A 16,094-nucleotide genomic window follows, 5' to 3' on the forward strand; every position below is an offset into this window, starting at 1 on the left:
CGAAAAAATAGATAATCTTCTGATGGCACATTGTAGAGAAACTAATCAGCCGATTAAATTGCGGTTTAGTACTGGAGTTTGGCATATTGTAAAGCATTACAAACCATTATAAAAAATTAAGAAAATATATGTCGCGAGATAGCTCCGAACTGATGGTCTTTCTTAACGGGGTACCTCCTAACTCAAATTTGGATTGTCAAAAACAAAAAAAAACAAAAGTTGTCTATTAAGTATAATGTTATGCCTAAGCATTAACGGATCCGTTTTTTAATATTTTGAAAATTGATAAAAAACACGATTTTTTCGACCGTTTTACAGTAGTCTCACCCCTTGAGCAATCACACGATTACGAACTGCACAATCATTACGTAAGTAGAAGAAACATAAGCAGAGAGTATTAATTTAACATTTTATATAACAATTCGTAAAGTATTATCAAACTGAAATCAAAGTGCTGCAACAGATTGTGGAGAGAAGTGTCGCGTATTCTGTATGCTTTTATAAGCGCAGTGTCCAGAGGCTATGAAATTAAATTGAATGTTAAAGATAAGATGCATCTATACGTACATGTATACAGGTATACATGCGCGTGTGCACACGTGTGAATATACTATACATAGCGATATACATTTGCACATATATATACGAATTAATTTATATTTTTTGCTTACATTTATTCGCACACGAATTTAAAGAATGTAATTTTGGAAAAGTTTTCTAATTTAAACTAATCTACACTAGCCTAATCTGCTGTAACTCGTTAAGTACAGTCATCAATTTCCCTGAACCTTTCAAGAAGTTCTTGACTCATTAAAATTAAAAAAAAACTATTTTAATTCGCGATAATTAAATATCCCATCGGAAGCAAATATTGTCAATTCAACTGTTACCAGTTTATACACGCACATACCAAAGTCAAGAATTTTCTTTCTTACTTTTCAAAAAAAAAACTTCAACTAATATTCTTTGACAACTTTATAAACACACTAATTCATATTTCTTATATAATTCATTCATAGTATTGAATGTGTAGTTTTGAAAATTGGCAATATGGTTTTCGATCCTAATTTCGTTCAGAAAGTTGGATCAAATTGTTGTAATGTGAGCTAAGATTTGTACAACAGGATACTATAATACGTGAAAAGGCGCTATTATACAAAATAATGTGAGAAAGTGGAGTTAGCATTATTTACAAATTGGGTGAGGTATTTATTCGGAGTAAACCGATTTGTAGTATATTTTTACCAATCGCATTTCTTAGCTCGCGACAAATGATCTGACATGAAGATTGTAAGGTGCTAAATGTAAGTACAAGTTTTAGGTTCAGGGACCAAAAACAGGGCCTATTGGTCGGACGCAGCAGGCTTTTAAACAGTTGGTTCGATTTGGGTAAAGTATACTGATGCGCGAATAGGAATCGAAGGATGACCGAACTTTTACAAAATGACGACGTCAAAATTCATGCCGGCCACTTTGATTCTTATGTCTATTATATTTTTTTATGGCTTAGTATTTTGAACGGCTTATAGCTTTCAGTATACTTTATGCAGAGCTTTACCACGATAATATGTTCCTCGCAAGCAGGTCAGCAGTAATGTCTTAAAGAAACGAACAAAAAGAATAATTATAAGGCATCGCAATTATTATAAGTACCGTACTTGTTGTTGTTGTTGTTATTGTTATAAAAAAGAAGGGGTATAAACTTTTAAACAAACTTTTCATATAGCGATGCGTGCCAGAATGGAAGCTTTCTCTTTATAAAGATCTATTTAATAGTTAACTAACAACTACACAAAGCAAAGTGAAACACAAAGCTATATTTTTAGCTAATTTAGTTTTCTACGCAATATATTAATGTCATTACCGTTATTGCAAACTCGGATTCCTTTTTGCAATATAGTCTTTGGAGGACAGATTTCAAAATCATGGTACGGTAATAGAACTGTACTTTGTCTCGCTTTAAGGGGACTAGGCAGTCAGATCGCTCGAAAATCGGCAAATTTTAAAGAAACTTGATTTTTCGCCAGGGAAAAGAGCCATTTTATTTATTTTTTTTTTCAAAACAGAAGTTTTCAGAGACTTATGCGTAGGTTCAGGTCGTAACTAGACATGTTTCACATATGCTGAGTTTTTTTCAAATCCATTTGTACCTCCGGTTTTTCGCAATCACTGCAAAACGAAGAGGAAATATGATTCCGAGAAAAACGTGTTTAAAATTTCGAAAGAGGAATCTAGTCTACTACCTGCGTGCGCACAGAAACGGTTTATGGCGCGCCCGACCTTTTCGGCTGTAAAATCCTTAATTTTGCGAATTTTAGCATAAACCAAACGGACTTTTACTGTGGAAGGGTGGTACTTTCGAAAAGTGCAAAAAAAAAAAATCGAGTTTCTAACTGCCTAGTCCCCTTAATCTAAACCGAAGGAAAGCAAGGAATTGAAACAATTCTTACTTCACACAAAGTGCTTTAAATCACACGCCATATGTGTTATAGAACGGCAATTCAACGTGGGAGTTCTCGATATTCATTACAACGAAAAGAAAAGACTATTGAAACGTAATGAACTACGTTTGAAACCATAGGTGTACGATAATTACCTAACTTTAATTGACTCGGTTAATATTGCAGCACGGTATATCTTGATTGAAATAAAAGTGTCTCGTTTACATTCCATAAGCCCAATTACGTGAAAGTATTTATTACACTAATATTTTACGAATTAGGTGTCTAGATATCTTATTTACACATATTCAGTGGTAACATAAAAAGATTATCGATGTTAATTTATAAATTATTGTATTTGATTAATTTCTGTACATATATATAATCCTAATGGCAGTCAATATATTAACATCAGCCTTATAAAGTGAATGCGAACGAAAATTTTAATAAAAGCTTTAATATTTTTAGGCTATATTTAATTCAAACGTTAGTCTCCAGTTTTGGAAACAATGTATACTATTGAATTTCTGAAGGAAAAAAGCAAAAGGAGTTTACTGCTAAGAATTCAAATTAATCTTAGGAAATTGTATTAATCGATTTGACTCTTCGGCAGCATATTTAGATGTAAATACATATACGTTTTTAAGCTTGAAGTTATAAAAGAGAAGTTTAAAAAACCGCATAGTTCAAATGAAAAACAAAATGATGGCTGTAAATACATTGAATTTGATACATCAAGGAATATTTATACATAGCTCTAATCGCAAAAAAGGCACACCTATTTTCATATGATTATAAAGAAACACTTTTAATGTATTTACATATTTGTATTATTAGTAAGCACAAATTCTCGTTCAGTTTTGTAAAATTTTTAACAAGGATTTTCCAAGAAATGGTAGCAAAGTATAATAATTTCAAGGAAAATGACACACACGCTGTTCGGCTTAATTCAATGTAGCAAATACTGCATTTCAAGTTTGCACATTAAAAGATGCGTCATATAAAATAAACAGATTTTATTCATTTTACAATTCATGTAGAAAAATACGAAAATTAGAGGAAACAAAGCGTTGCTTCTAATTTTCAATGTTTATGAATTTAAGGGGTGTATTAGCTGCTTCGTGATAAATTATGTGTGGCTGTGCGTGTGTATATAAGTATATATGTTCTAATATTATGAATCAGAGTTGGGCATTATTCGAATAAATTAATGAAACTTATGAGCGAAGTGGATATTACTCCTTAATTATGAATAATTTTTGGTCTCATGGAACAAACAATTGTCTATACAGTTGTTTATTTTTCTAGTCTATGTACTTGTAGGAAAGATTTAATTAAAATGTTACTAAGAAAATAATCAACGCTTAAATGAATTCTCGTACGATTAAAAGTAAAGTTGTTTTAAATAAAATTGAAATAGTATTTTTAGTTTGTACAAATCTAAGTTTTATTCGTTATTCGATACAACATTTTCCTAACTCTGCTACAAATGTATATAGAATGAAAACAATACAATATACTTTATTGAGAATTCAGAAAATATGTTTACAATGGATCAATGTACAATGGGACTCTTAATCATTCTTTTTCTGAAGAATTTATTCTAAGTCTTTTGCTTAATAAAAGAACATACATAAAGAAGTGTTGATTAAAAGAAATGACTGGTAACAGAAGTTGCATTCACTATTGCGGTTGTGTTTGATATAATCAAATAATATAAGAAGTTCACAGTGATCCATAAAAAGAACATAAGGGGGTAGACACGGGTAATGCAGCGCGCTGTATACCGACACAATCTGGCTCGAAACATGGGTTTGGGGGAATACGTTGTTCGTCCTTATGTGAGCAGATTTTGGGCTGGGTGAGGTCTCATTCGAAAGAGGAAGGTTCAATGCAGCCTGCTCTGGCCATGGTTCAACGAGATTGTGTTGATATCTAATAATATGAGTGTCTAAAGTAGAGAAAAAAATCGACAAAATACACTCGTAGAATCCAAGTATTTGTAGGTCACTAAAAGAGTTTTGTCACTCAAACGATGATCAGAGCGGGCTGCATTGAACCTTCCTCTATCGAATGAGACCTCACCCAGCCCAAAATCTGCTCATATAAGGACGAACAACGTATTCCCGTGACTGCATTCCCAAATACGAGTTCCGCCATTTTGACGATAATACAGAGCAAGTCACGTGACAAATTTAGTTCAGGTAGTGGATACGAGATGGCACCTACTCGGGAGGACTGCCAACGTGGAATCATAGCAAAACTGAAGCGTTAACTGAATTAGCTCAGCGCTGTCCAGCATAGGGGCCCCTCACGCGCCTACTTCCCCTTCCCACCTTCTTTTCGAGCACCGTGAATTGTCGTCAAGGAAACCTCGCGACGCTAAAAAGGAGACCGTGACAGTTCCGTAGACAAAGAAGCTCAGACGCCGTGCGCGACGCCGACGTTCATTGTTACTCTGACTCGGCCGCGTCTTTGCGCCATGGCAACGGGGGACGATGGTGGGGACGGCTTTTGCCTCCCAGGAGGCAAGTTGGGCGGCGCTGATTCTAGACTTTCAAGGAGGGTCATTCCACGCTAAATCGGACACTTTTCCGACTACCACTTGGGATTTTAGTGAAATTTCTATATGGTGTAGTCTTTAGTGATGTATAAACGTATTTTAAAGGATTTTTCAAAATTTTCACAATTGTGGGAATTGACTTATTTTCATTAAATTATAACTGTTGAACTAAGAGACAGATAACAATGAGCTTTTGGGTGCTTAGAATGGGGAAATAAGAGTACCTAATAAAAATTATGACAATTACAAAAAAAACAATTTTTGACCATTTATTTTGAAATTGTTCTCAACAAATGCAATTTTATACTAGCAGGGCACCATTTAAAAATTTGAAAAAATGAGGATATAGGCCTACTTGTGCTCTTTACGTTTAATTTTTTACAAGTACAACGCAACAGCTGAGGATTTCTTTTCACATTCAGAATAGAATATGGAAATAGCAAACAGCTCCCTCTCGCGTTCACCAGGCAGCCGCGTATCTATCGGTATTACCATTTTTGTGCAGAAAAAACCTGCTGTAATACCGACCTGCCAAATCGGCCAGATCACGTGACGTGTCTACCCCCATAAGCCTTGTGTATTTGAAGATACTAACAATCATTTAATTAATAGTCCTCAATGATGCCTTTGACATCGTCAAAGTGATAACTAAACAGAGACCTAAATTTGTATGTGCTATCTATAATTATAATTTCGTAACAACAGAAAGGCTCTCCTTTATGAAACTAGCAAAGCGTAAACAAGATAGAGGAAAGTATTGTTATCCTGAGATTGAAGAACAGGTTTCTAGCGAAGACATTATCTTGTGATAACGCGAATTTTGTATATTTATAATTTGTACATATATTTTCGTTTATACCTCTTGTACCATTGTTTTTCTAAGATCTTCCGGCATACCTTTTTATTTTAACTTGCAAATCATTGGAACTAAATTACATCTAGCGAATGTTTGAAAATTCAGAGTAAAACAGGAGTGCCAATATTAAAGTCTATTTAAATATAGTATACTACGTTCCATCTGACAAAATTTGAAAAAGGCGAAGAAGTGATAACAAAGTCTATACTGGTTTATAAACAATTCTTATGTATAGAATACAAACATAAGTGGATTTTATAAAAATTCAGATATCTTTTCAAGTTTTCTTGCATTTGTGATTAATCAGTAAGTTCATTATTTTAGCATTTCATTGAAATAAAATCTAAATACTTAGATCGCAATTGAAACCACCTTAACGTCAACCTTAAAAACGTACCCATTAAGGCCGTCGCGCATTTTGGCGAATGGAATCGAAGAATATAATTTATAAACTTTTCTTTTTGTATCGCCGCGCTTCGCTTCGCCGCGCTTCGCCAAAATGCGCGACGACCTTTACTTGGAAATCTATCAATGCAACTGGGTAGAGTTCCATAAGTGATCACTTCTGAAATAAAGCCCCATATTCAGTGCGCATTAAGAAAATGTCTCCTCAGAAACAGAGCTGGTTAAAGTACACTCCTCAACTAGAAAATAACCCTTCCTACTTGGAAATTTCATTCATCGCATACGTGAATTTTAAATTTCGAATAGCACCATTTGAAATTCCAGCCAGCTCCGTCGATAAAACGGTTAGCTGCGAAGGCGTCGCGTCGACGTCACCGCAGATCGATAGCTCTGGCCACGGTACGGAATCTACAGTATCTTGAGAATATGTTCACGGTAATTCGTCATCCATTTCTCTAAACAGTTGGCAGAATTTGTGCGTGCGGTGTGCGGTAGTCTGCCGACGGCGTCTGTTCATAGGAAAGAGAGAAGGCATCGCAGGAGCCCTTTGTCAGATTAAAGTAAAGCGACTCGATTGAAACGGGGGACCCGATAGTGAGGAACGGAAGAAGGAGAGTCTCAAGGGTAACCGGGTTGTGGCCCGAGCTTCGTTCCTCGGATACTCTGACCTCTTGAACTCCCCGCGGGTTTTTTCTCTGCCGCGAGGTGAATAACAGTGGTGCATAGGGCGAACCCCTGACCCCTCCAGCGGGGAGGTTCGCGCCTCGGCGCCTAGGCCGTATCAAAGGGAAAGAGAAAGAAATTGCGGAAGCGGGGAGGTTAAGAGGACGGCACGAAAGGGAGGTCGCGCCGTCCATCACCATGAAGCTCGTTGACCACGTGGTGAGGAGCTTCAAGGTGGCCAAGGTATTCCGCGAGAATTCCGATCGAATAAATAGCATCGATTTCTCGCCGAACGGGGACACACTGATTTCCTGCTCGGAGGACGACCAGATAGTCATATACGACTGCGAGAAGGGCACCCAGGTACGTACGGTCAACTCCAAGAAGTACGGTGTAGATTTGATCCACTTCACCCACGCGAAGAACACCGCGATACACAGCAGCACCAAAATCGACGACACGATCCGTTACTTGAGCCTGCACGACAACAAGTACATAAGATACTTCCCGGGCCACACCAAGAAGGTCGTGTCGCTGTGCATCAGCCCTATAGAGGATACATTCCTTTCCGGCTCTTTAGACAAATCCCTGAGACTATGGGACTTGCGCTCGCCCAATTGCCACGGGGTCATGAACGTCTCTGGGCGTCCAGTCGCCGCTTACGATCCAGAGGGTCTGATTTTTGCAGCAGGTGTCAATTCGGAGTTCATAAAACTGTACGACTTACGCAGCTTCGATAAGGGGCCGTTTGTCACGTTCAAGTTGTCGCAGGAGAAGGAGTGCGACTGGACAGGACTGAAGTTCAGCAGAGACGGTAAGACGATCCTGATCTCCACGAATGGCAGCACGATCCGCTTGATTGACGCATTTCATGGCACGCCGTTGCAAACGTTTACTGGTTACTTGAACAATAAAGGGATAGCGATCGAAGCCAGTTTCAGTCCAGATTCGCAGTTTGTGTTCAGTGGATCCACGGATGGCAGGGTGCACGTTTGGAACGCAGAGACTGGGTATAAAATCTGCGTGCTCAACGGGGACCATCCAGCGCCGGTTCAGTGTATTCAATTTAATCCCAAGTATATGATGCTGACGTCCGCCTGCACCAATATGGCATTTTGGCTACCCACCGTCGACGAGAGTGCATAAAATTAATGCGCTAAATGCTGGGCAACGCTCGCAAGAAGTCACCTAATTTTGTGCGAAGAAGGAACTGAAAATGGGTTCGGTTCGAGGAAGAAACGACAGTGGATAGTTCTTGGGTATCTCGAACGAGCAGAAATTGCATTTACATTAGGTACAAAATAGAGTAGCCGACGTATGAGGCGCCGGTGTTGGAACAAACCCAAGAAGCAGAGGAGTCGCTGTAATATCCAGGATGTCGGCCTCGCTGTAATATCCGCTTGGCTCGTCGACTCGTCTCGTGTACGTCACGCGCCGTTTTATGTATTATCGCCGTCTTCGTCGTCATGTACTCTATGGTGCGATGAACGTGACCATCATGATACCTTGTCGATATTTAAGAACTGTGGGACACGATCGCTTCTCTTCTTTCTCAAAGTAATACTACAAATATGGCTAGTATTTGGATGTATCATCTTCTGTACATAATTCCTTCTTGTGTACCTGTGTGTAGTATAACGATACGAAATTATCTACTGTACGCTACGAAAACTCTTTGAATTGTATATTTAATTCTCTTCCGAGTAAATCGCTGATTTTACGGGCGCGTTTTATTACTAGAGTCCACGAAGGGCAGATCGAGCTACGCACATTCTCGTTTACAACGTTAAAAAACAAAGAAACGATAAAAAAAACACCAATCAACGGCAAAGTCACGCAATTAATATGCTCGCTCGCTTGAAACGAGGGACGAAAGTGCGGCACTCGCATTGATACTCTGAAAGCAGAAAGGAATAATTCTTATCGTATGCTATGTACACGCGCAACCAGCTCCAATTGCATTGGTATCTGAAAAGGCAAAGAATTGTAATCGCTGATATCGCGGATAGAGGAATTGTTTCAATGCGTGCTAAACAACCGATTGGTCCCGTGTTATTAAAAAGAATCCCGCCAGTGGCCGTCCGAAATCAGGGATTATACATTTCGAACTTGATTGTGAAACGGAGTCCGCTCGAGAATTCGTGGCGACGCGCGAAATTTGTAGCGTCGTTAGAGCAAGAGCCGATGGTTTATCGCGCGCGATGTGCAACGCGGTGGGCGTCTAAAGTAGGCAAGAGTTTGTCGACGACAGTAAGGTATCACGTATTTCTACGACTTCCATGCGATAAAGGTATAATAATTCAGAAAGTATACTGCCAATGATGGCACTTACGTTATTATATATGTATTATTCTAGACACGGTATCGTTTTTAATCTACATGCGTGGAACCGGCGGGCCGGGTGAGAAACATTCGACGACGGTAGGGGAGTCCAGTTAAGTCTAATCATCTCACGGTAGTTCAGTAAATTTTAAATGTTTTTATGTCATCGTGACATGGCATCTCATCTCTAATTAAGGGAACAGGCGCATTCGAATGGACACAGGCAATGTTTACGAGCAGTTTTATTGGAAAGAAAAAGGACGAAAGAGAAGAATTCGACAATCCATCATTTTCATACGAACGTAATTACTCCAGCTAAGTAACATTCGTTTCGTTGTGCCGTCAATTTATCGGCATACGCTGTTTATTCAGTATCAGCTGCGGCTTGCATATTGCAAGAAAGATCGCACGTCGAAAAAAAAAAAGGTATTACACAATTTTGTGTAACGCTCGCATTCGTGTTTACGACTTCTTTTGTATACACTCTGTCTGTTCGATTATGCAGACCTGCCTTCATCCATACATACGTGTATATATCATTATATTGACACATACACACATACACAATGTCATCTAGAAAATTCTAGACGGTTTTCCTTATAACATACTTTATGCAAGAGTAGACAGTTATAATATTCTACACGAAAGAGCGCGTATGAATGCGTGTGTGGTGCGATTGTGTTGCATATTTCTGTACTGTCTATTGATTCTACGATGATGTATGATCCACGGCGTGCATGTACGTATGCATACGAAATGTCTGGGTCTCTCTGTATGTAAACGTGTTCGCTTGTGTATCTGTTCCGAGTACCGCGCGGGCTCGAGTGCGTTGCATCACATGACGGATGCGCGAGAGTTCGCCGCCTCGTCTTTGTAAAATAGTATTTTTCTAAACGGCGGAGCAGTGTGCGCAATTGTATCGCGATATCTATACGTCGAGCGATGGAATCACGACGTTATTTAAAATGGACGTGTCCGCGGAAACAAGTTGCGAAAAAACGGAGTAAGGAGATTTTAACGTACGGCCGAGAGAGGCAGACTCTAAGAGATCTAAATCGCCACGAAAAGTACCACAATCGATCCACGTATATAGATTAACCAACACTCTATATGTCATACTGCCAACTTATAATCGAGTAAATGTCCAACCGAGTATACTTAAATACGACAAATTTCTGTAACATGCGAAACACTGTGTTCCCAAAAAAGGAAAAAATAACGAGAACTTGTATATATATATATATATATATACCCACACGCATACGTATATATATATATATATATATATACTGACAAGTTACAGGCGGTACTTGTTGACGATCGTGCGGAAATTGATCAATCGGATCTTCAGGTGGTGAAAGAACCACCTGAATCCTGTACTCACGTTTAATGCCAGGGGCGTAAATATTAGCGGTTTCCTTTTTATCAAAGTCGGCTCGACATCGTCGTCGTTTTGTACATATTTAAGAAAAAAAAATGAGAAAATACGAAACTTTTTTACAAATTTTAGTTTTTGACCCGCGCATATCGTATTATTCTATTGTCGCGCGGAATCGGCTAATAAAGAAAGATATTGGTACGTTGCGTAAACCGCAGAAATGTTTTATTAAGTTTCTAAAGATGCGCGAGTTTTTCATTTCATGTGACTTAGGCGAGAAACGAGGAGCGCAATCGGGAGAAGAATGCTGTGACAGCCACGCAAGATCCAGTTACGCCCCTGTCGTAATCGTCGATTCATGCGGCCACTTAACATAGGGATTTAGAAACCGAGTTTAAGATAGGCGTGTACGCCGTGTCGATCGAAACAGTCTTAGCAATTAAGGGAGCGTTTTATTAAGCTGCGCTACGAAAAGAGAGACGAACGAAGAGAAATGGGGGAATATTAAATGTGATGAGTCACCGAAACGGTTCGTCTGGTTTTGTCTTGTATTTAGAAGAAACACGTCACCTTGCAGCGCGTTTAGCTTTTCGGGGATATGGATATATGATCTCGCGACGCCTCTGAGTTCCTATGTTAAGTTTCTCGTACGAGTCACCGACGAGCGTCACTGTAAACTGAGCGTAGTCACGTTCGGTACTATCTTGTTAATTGGATTTTAAATATTCCTGCGGAAAGTAGACTATCTCAGCGTTAAATTGTAGATGAAACGAAATAAGTTGTCAGTTGAAAACACCGGGCATCTTCCAAGTGTAACTTAGAGTACGCACAGAATCAAGCCTCAGAACTTCCATTTGCTCTTTTTTTTTCTATTATTATTCTTTTAAGTATCGAACATTGAAGATTATTCAAACCGTTCAAATGCAACTTGAATTGTGTAGGATTTTAAAGGTGTGTACTTGGAATTCGTTTTTCCCTCGTAAGCCGTATATTTTTATTTATAGTTTAAGTAGACGTAAAAGTGAGTAGTGATACAATTTAGTAGATTGTATTATGTGTACAGGTATGGAAAGACTTCTCGCGTTATTACGCGGAATCATCGCAGGAACTTCGTTAAAGAGAAAATGTCGCGCGGACGCAACTCGTCTTATGTTAGAAAACCGCCGAGTCGGGCAAATATTACAGACGCCGAGAAAGTAAAGTTTTCTTCCGCTGACGAATAAGCGTAACAACATATCAGCGCGTTCACGAGGAACACGGTTACACGACTCGTTCAATTTCCCTTGCTAATAATGTCACGGTTTGACAAGCTAATCGCGCGCAGTAAATTTCTTCATTTTCCATTGAGACTACTTTAACAGAACCTATGACATTTCACTGAGAAGACGAAAAAAAAGTTCCAATAAAACACCTCTTTTGTACATCAAAATTTTGTCTTATCGATCTTTATCTCTGCATTCGTTTCTAACGGCGATCAGGGTAGTTATCCTTTCGTCCAAGACTGGTTTCTTAAATATTTAAAATCTTTCCTTGAATTGCTAGTTGCTCGTACATTACTTTCCAAGATTCGTTAACGATATGATACCGTGCAGCGATTTTAAATCGCTCAGAGCTACGTAACGCGTCTGTAAATGTATTGTCATTATATACGTTTGTGAAGTAAATCGCTGGAGTATCTGTAGTCGGAATCAAATCAAATGGCCGGCTCAAGGTCATCGAAGGTCCACCCCCTACGCTGTCCTTGTCTGTCGAGTAGGAAGGCAAGCTTGTTGTTTGCATGACTCGAGATCGAGGAAGCGTCGATGTTATTCAGATTATAGTGATTAAAGAACTGTTCAATCGTCGCGTGCCGTAACAGTATAATTTCACGACGTACAATTATTCCATTTTTCACAGGATACCGTTTATCGTCCACGGTACATAACGGTGACCATAAATTTTGTTCAACTCGGTACTGACTAACAGTTTATTTTTATACTTTTGTAAGTTACATCAGTCACGCTTGTCGTTGTTGCCTCAAAAATTACTTTTTATTCATCTGGCTATCCGTGCGCATTACAGTCGGTGCAGTATAGATGGGTACTGTAGATTGCATTCATGATCCGCTGTCGCGCGTTTCATTTATAATTGCCCGTAGTTACGAGAACACAGTATACATGGATATTGTAAATCGTCAAATAGATTCTTGAAATAAATCCAAATAATATCAGCTATTATATTTTCCACTTTGAATGCATCTCGGACTCTCGGCCGATTTTCATCGTGCTAAGAGTTTTCAGGAGTTTCTTTGAAATACCATCGTTTCTTTTCGTTCGATGAATACAACAGAATAGTATGTACAAACGTATATTAAATGCTGTTGCTTTTAAATTATTTTCATATTATATACTAAAGTATAAAGAAATTTTTGTAATTGTTTCATTCCTCTGTTGTCTGTATGTGGTATAGCGCCTTCTCTTCGTCAGAGATCGAGACCGGTGCTCCTGACATTAAGTCTCGACCTTCCATAGTTTTCGGGAACGCTATTACGCTTTTTATACTCTCCGCTTTACACAGTAGGCATATCAACCGATCCAGCCCTGGAGGATAATCCGATATTTATAACGTTGCTCGTTTCAGTACATTAATTACTCGTTCGTATTTCGAAGAAAAGTGAATTACCTAAAGCGATTCCACCGTGAGGTGGGGCACCACATTCTAAAGCATCAAGCATGTGGGTTAAGTATGATTTATCTATACTCAACATTTCCAATATTTGCTTCTGCAACTTTGCATTGTGAATTCGTATCGATCCTCCTCCGATTTCTGATCCATTCATAACCAGATCGTAATGCAATCCCCTCACCTGTAAAGGAACAAATTTTTTATTCGTAGAAATAGAAGGTACATTATCTAAAAGAGCACCTTTGTCGGATTTTCGAGAAGCTGTGGTAGATCATCCGGATGGGGTTGCGTGAATGGGTGGTGCATGGTTTCCAATTTATTTTTAGCAGCGTTCAACGAAAATAATGGAAAATCAGTGATCCATAACATTTCATTGCCAGTAGTGCGAATCTTATGTCCTTTATCCTCTAACAGATTTGTGAATTCAACACGCACTCTTCCCAATAGAGATTGCTATAATATCAAGAATAATGTTAATATATTAGAAAGCATTTTATAGCTTATAAATTGATATTTACTGTAGGAAGTTTCTCTCCACAAGCCAAGAACAGAACGTCGCCTTCTTCTAGATTCAATTTCTGTTCTACATTTCCTTTTACGATGTTCGAATAAATCTTATTCCCTTCCGTGTTTGACGATTTGCTAGGTACCTTCAACTGAATTAGCCTTACGGAAGGGAAATAATCACGCTGCAGCGTAGAAATACTTTCTTTCGCGGACTTCTTAAAGAAATTCTACAAACGTATTGTAAATGTATAAAGATTCAAACTAAACAAATTAATTACAAATGAACGTACATGCTTATTGGGAAATACTAGACCGTATATCTCGAATTTCTCGTCGCATTTCATATTTAAATTCTCTTCTAATACTGAATGGTTCGTTATTCCTGTAAGTCTGCAAAGCTGAAATATAGATATTATTTCCAGCGTTATTTATTTAATAAATTTGCACTAAAGGTATATCGAATTCCTACTTGATGTGGTATCCTTAAGTCTGGTTGGTCGGTGCCATATAAATCCATTGCTTCGTTATACGTAACGCGTTTGAAAGGACTAGTTATCGCTTCTGATTCCTCGGGCCAAGAATACACTAACAAATTTTCAATCAACTCCATTATGCCATCGCAGTCGATAAATGACATTTCTATATCTAGCTGTGAAAGAGTATGTTTATGAAGTGCCACCTTCGTGTATTACATATAATTTGTAAGTAAATGCACACCTGTGTGAATTCAGGTTGCCTGTCGTGTCTAGCACTCTCGTCTCTGTAGCACCTGGCTACTTGAAAATATCTGTCGAAACCACCCACCATCAACAACTGTTTGAACTGCTGAGGGCTTTGCACCAGGGAATAAAATTGTCCCGGATGCCGCGTTGGAACTACAAATTCTTGGGCACCCTATATATACAAAGATATTGTAGAACCCGAAAGGCTCTATAAAGCCGGGAATCCACCGGGAAGCTAAGCTATGCTATGCCATGCTACGTTTTAAAAAAATTAGTTTCAATACATTCTTATGGAACCGTTTCCACCAAAAGCTACGTTAAAACATAGCATCGCATAACATAGCTTAGCTTAGCTTTCCGGTGGATTCCCGGCTTAAAGGTCGTCGCGCACTAGGCCGAAGCGCGGCGAAGCGAAGGTCGCCGCGTTTCGCTCCAGCGAAATGCGCGACGGCCTTAACAATATATGCGTGTCATTACAAAATACATACACCGGGCGTATTTTTAAACAGCGTTGGAGTTTCTATGTCAACGAAATTACATTCTTTGATTAAATATTCCCTCATTCTCGCTATAACTTGAGAGCGCAATCTCAAATTCCTCTGTAACTCGGGATACCTCAAGGATAGGTACCTGTGTTTCATCTGCGTACTTTCCTTTGCTTTATTAAACTCTCTGATGAAGAGTGGAAGACTCGATTTCGCTGGGTTCAGAACTTCCAAGGATTCTACTCGTACTTCGATATCTCCGGTTTCCATGTTCGTATTCTTGTGACTCCTCGGTCTCTCGCATACCGTGCCCACTATACTTATTACGCTCTCATAGCTCAAATTCTTAACGATCTCTTGCAAGTCATTCCTCTAAAATAAAGAAGAACGTGTCCGTCGTTTTAACATCGCATGTTTCTTTTAAACAAGTCTGTATCAACTCACATGCTCTGGCACGATAAGTTGCGTAGTACCATAAGAATCCCTCAACGTCATAAAGTTCAGTCTCCGGAACTCCAACCAGCCGTACAGTCGAACATTATCTCCTACATTTCGAATATTTAGTTCGCCACATGTATGCGTCCTCGAAACATATTTATTGACCGGTCGAGTATCTTGCCTCGTCAGAACTTGTTTCTCAATCGCCAGATCATGAGTGCGGGCTATTAGTATAGAACAGTGTTTTATCATTTGCTAGAATAAAATCAGATTTGTAATACAGAAAGGAAACGTGCTTCGGTCATCAAACCATCCAAAAGAAGATGACGAAATGAAACTCCTTACGTCGGACTTACTTTTTGTTTGCATAAACTATTTATCAAAAGCAATTTGAGAAACTGATTTTTCGCAACGCACTTCCAAAAAATCAACATTTTGACAATAAACAACTCTCTGTAGCTTAGAAGAGACTTGTCTGATTTAAAAATATTTCATAAGGTGTAGGTGTTGATGCAGAAAAAACAACATTGGTTGCATTTAAGGCGTAGGTATCTTTATATTATTTTTATATACATATGTAAAATTAATTATCGCAATTACATTTGAATAGGACAATTTATTTAAACCTTACTTCTACAACTTGCTTCTTC

The 16,094-nt window shown here is 38.6% G+C and overlaps 2 protein-coding genes and 1 long non-coding RNA gene across 4 annotated transcripts; 2 read left to right on the top strand and 1 right to left on the bottom strand.

The window, feature by feature from the left end:
• Nucleotides 1-627: 627 nt before the first annotated feature.
• On the top strand, nucleotides 628-3,661 carry LOC143376620 (uncharacterized). The gene is made up of 2 exons (XR_013087117.1): nucleotides 628-1,951; nucleotides 2,402-3,661. It is a non-coding gene; the product is annotated as an uncharacterized LOC143376620 (long non-coding RNA).
• A 3,012-nt stretch (nucleotides 3,662-6,673) lies between these two features.
• On the top strand, nucleotides 6,674-12,012 carry Wdr82 (WD repeat domain 82). 2 transcript variants are annotated; one of them, XR_013087118.1, is made up of 2 exons: nucleotides 6,674-9,218; nucleotides 9,285-12,012. XR_013087118.1 is itself a non-coding variant. In XM_076827150.1 (1 exon), exon 1 carries the CDS (start codon nucleotides 7,127-7,129, stop codon nucleotides 8,072-8,074), a length of 948 nt encoding a protein of 315 aa, XP_076683265.1. In that variant the 5' UTR covers nucleotides 6,674-7,126; the 3' UTR covers nucleotides 8,075-12,012. The 2 variants fall into 2 exon arrangements, 1 of the variants encoding a protein (XP_076683265.1); XM_076827150.1 differs by having other exon boundaries at nucleotides 6,674-12,012.
• Nucleotides 12,013-12,819: 807 nt separating this feature from the next.
• Nucleotides 12,820-16,090, bottom strand: Asprs-m (aspartyl-tRNA synthetase, mitochondrial). The gene is made up of 10 exons (XM_076827146.1): nucleotides 15,801-16,090; nucleotides 15,451-15,699; nucleotides 15,010-15,378; nucleotides 14,517-14,693; nucleotides 14,269-14,448; nucleotides 14,090-14,197; nucleotides 13,811-14,026; nucleotides 13,533-13,745; nucleotides 13,290-13,473; nucleotides 12,820-13,207 (listed from the first exon to the last, which is right to left on the bottom strand). The coding sequence occupies exons 1-10, from the start codon at nucleotides 15,876-15,878 to the stop codon at nucleotides 13,047-13,049; spliced, it is 1,935 nt and encodes a 644-aa protein (XP_076683261.1). The 5' UTR covers nucleotides 15,879-16,090; the 3' UTR covers nucleotides 12,820-13,046.
• Between the last annotated feature and the right edge of the window lie 4 nt (nucleotides 16,091-16,094).

This window comes from Andrena cerasifolii, chromosome 14, assembly GCF_050908995.1.
Source record: "Andrena cerasifolii isolate SP2316 chromosome 14, iyAndCera1_principal, whole genome shotgun sequence".
NCBI classification, from domain to species: domain Eukaryota; kingdom Metazoa; phylum Arthropoda; class Insecta; order Hymenoptera; family Andrenidae; genus Andrena; species Andrena cerasifolii.

Excerpts from the sequence above, each read along its gene's own strand:
- Wdr82 (XM_076827150.1), top strand. The coding sequence starts at position 7,127 with ATGAAGCTCGTTGACCACGTGGTGAGGAGCTTCAAGGTGGCCAAGGTA.
- Asprs-m (XM_076827146.1), bottom strand. The coding sequence starts at position 15,878 with ATGTTGATTTTTTGGAAGTGCGTTGCGAAAAATCAGTTTCTCAAATTG. Across the intron at positions 14,198-14,268 it reads ACTTAAGGATACCACATCAA|CTTTGCAGACTTACAGGAAT; the intron begins GTAGGAATTCGA and ends TCTATATTTCAG. Across the intron at positions 13,746-13,810 it reads GTGGAGAGAAACTTCCTACA|CAATCTCTATTGGGAAGAGT; the intron begins GTAAATATCAAT and ends TTGATATTATAG.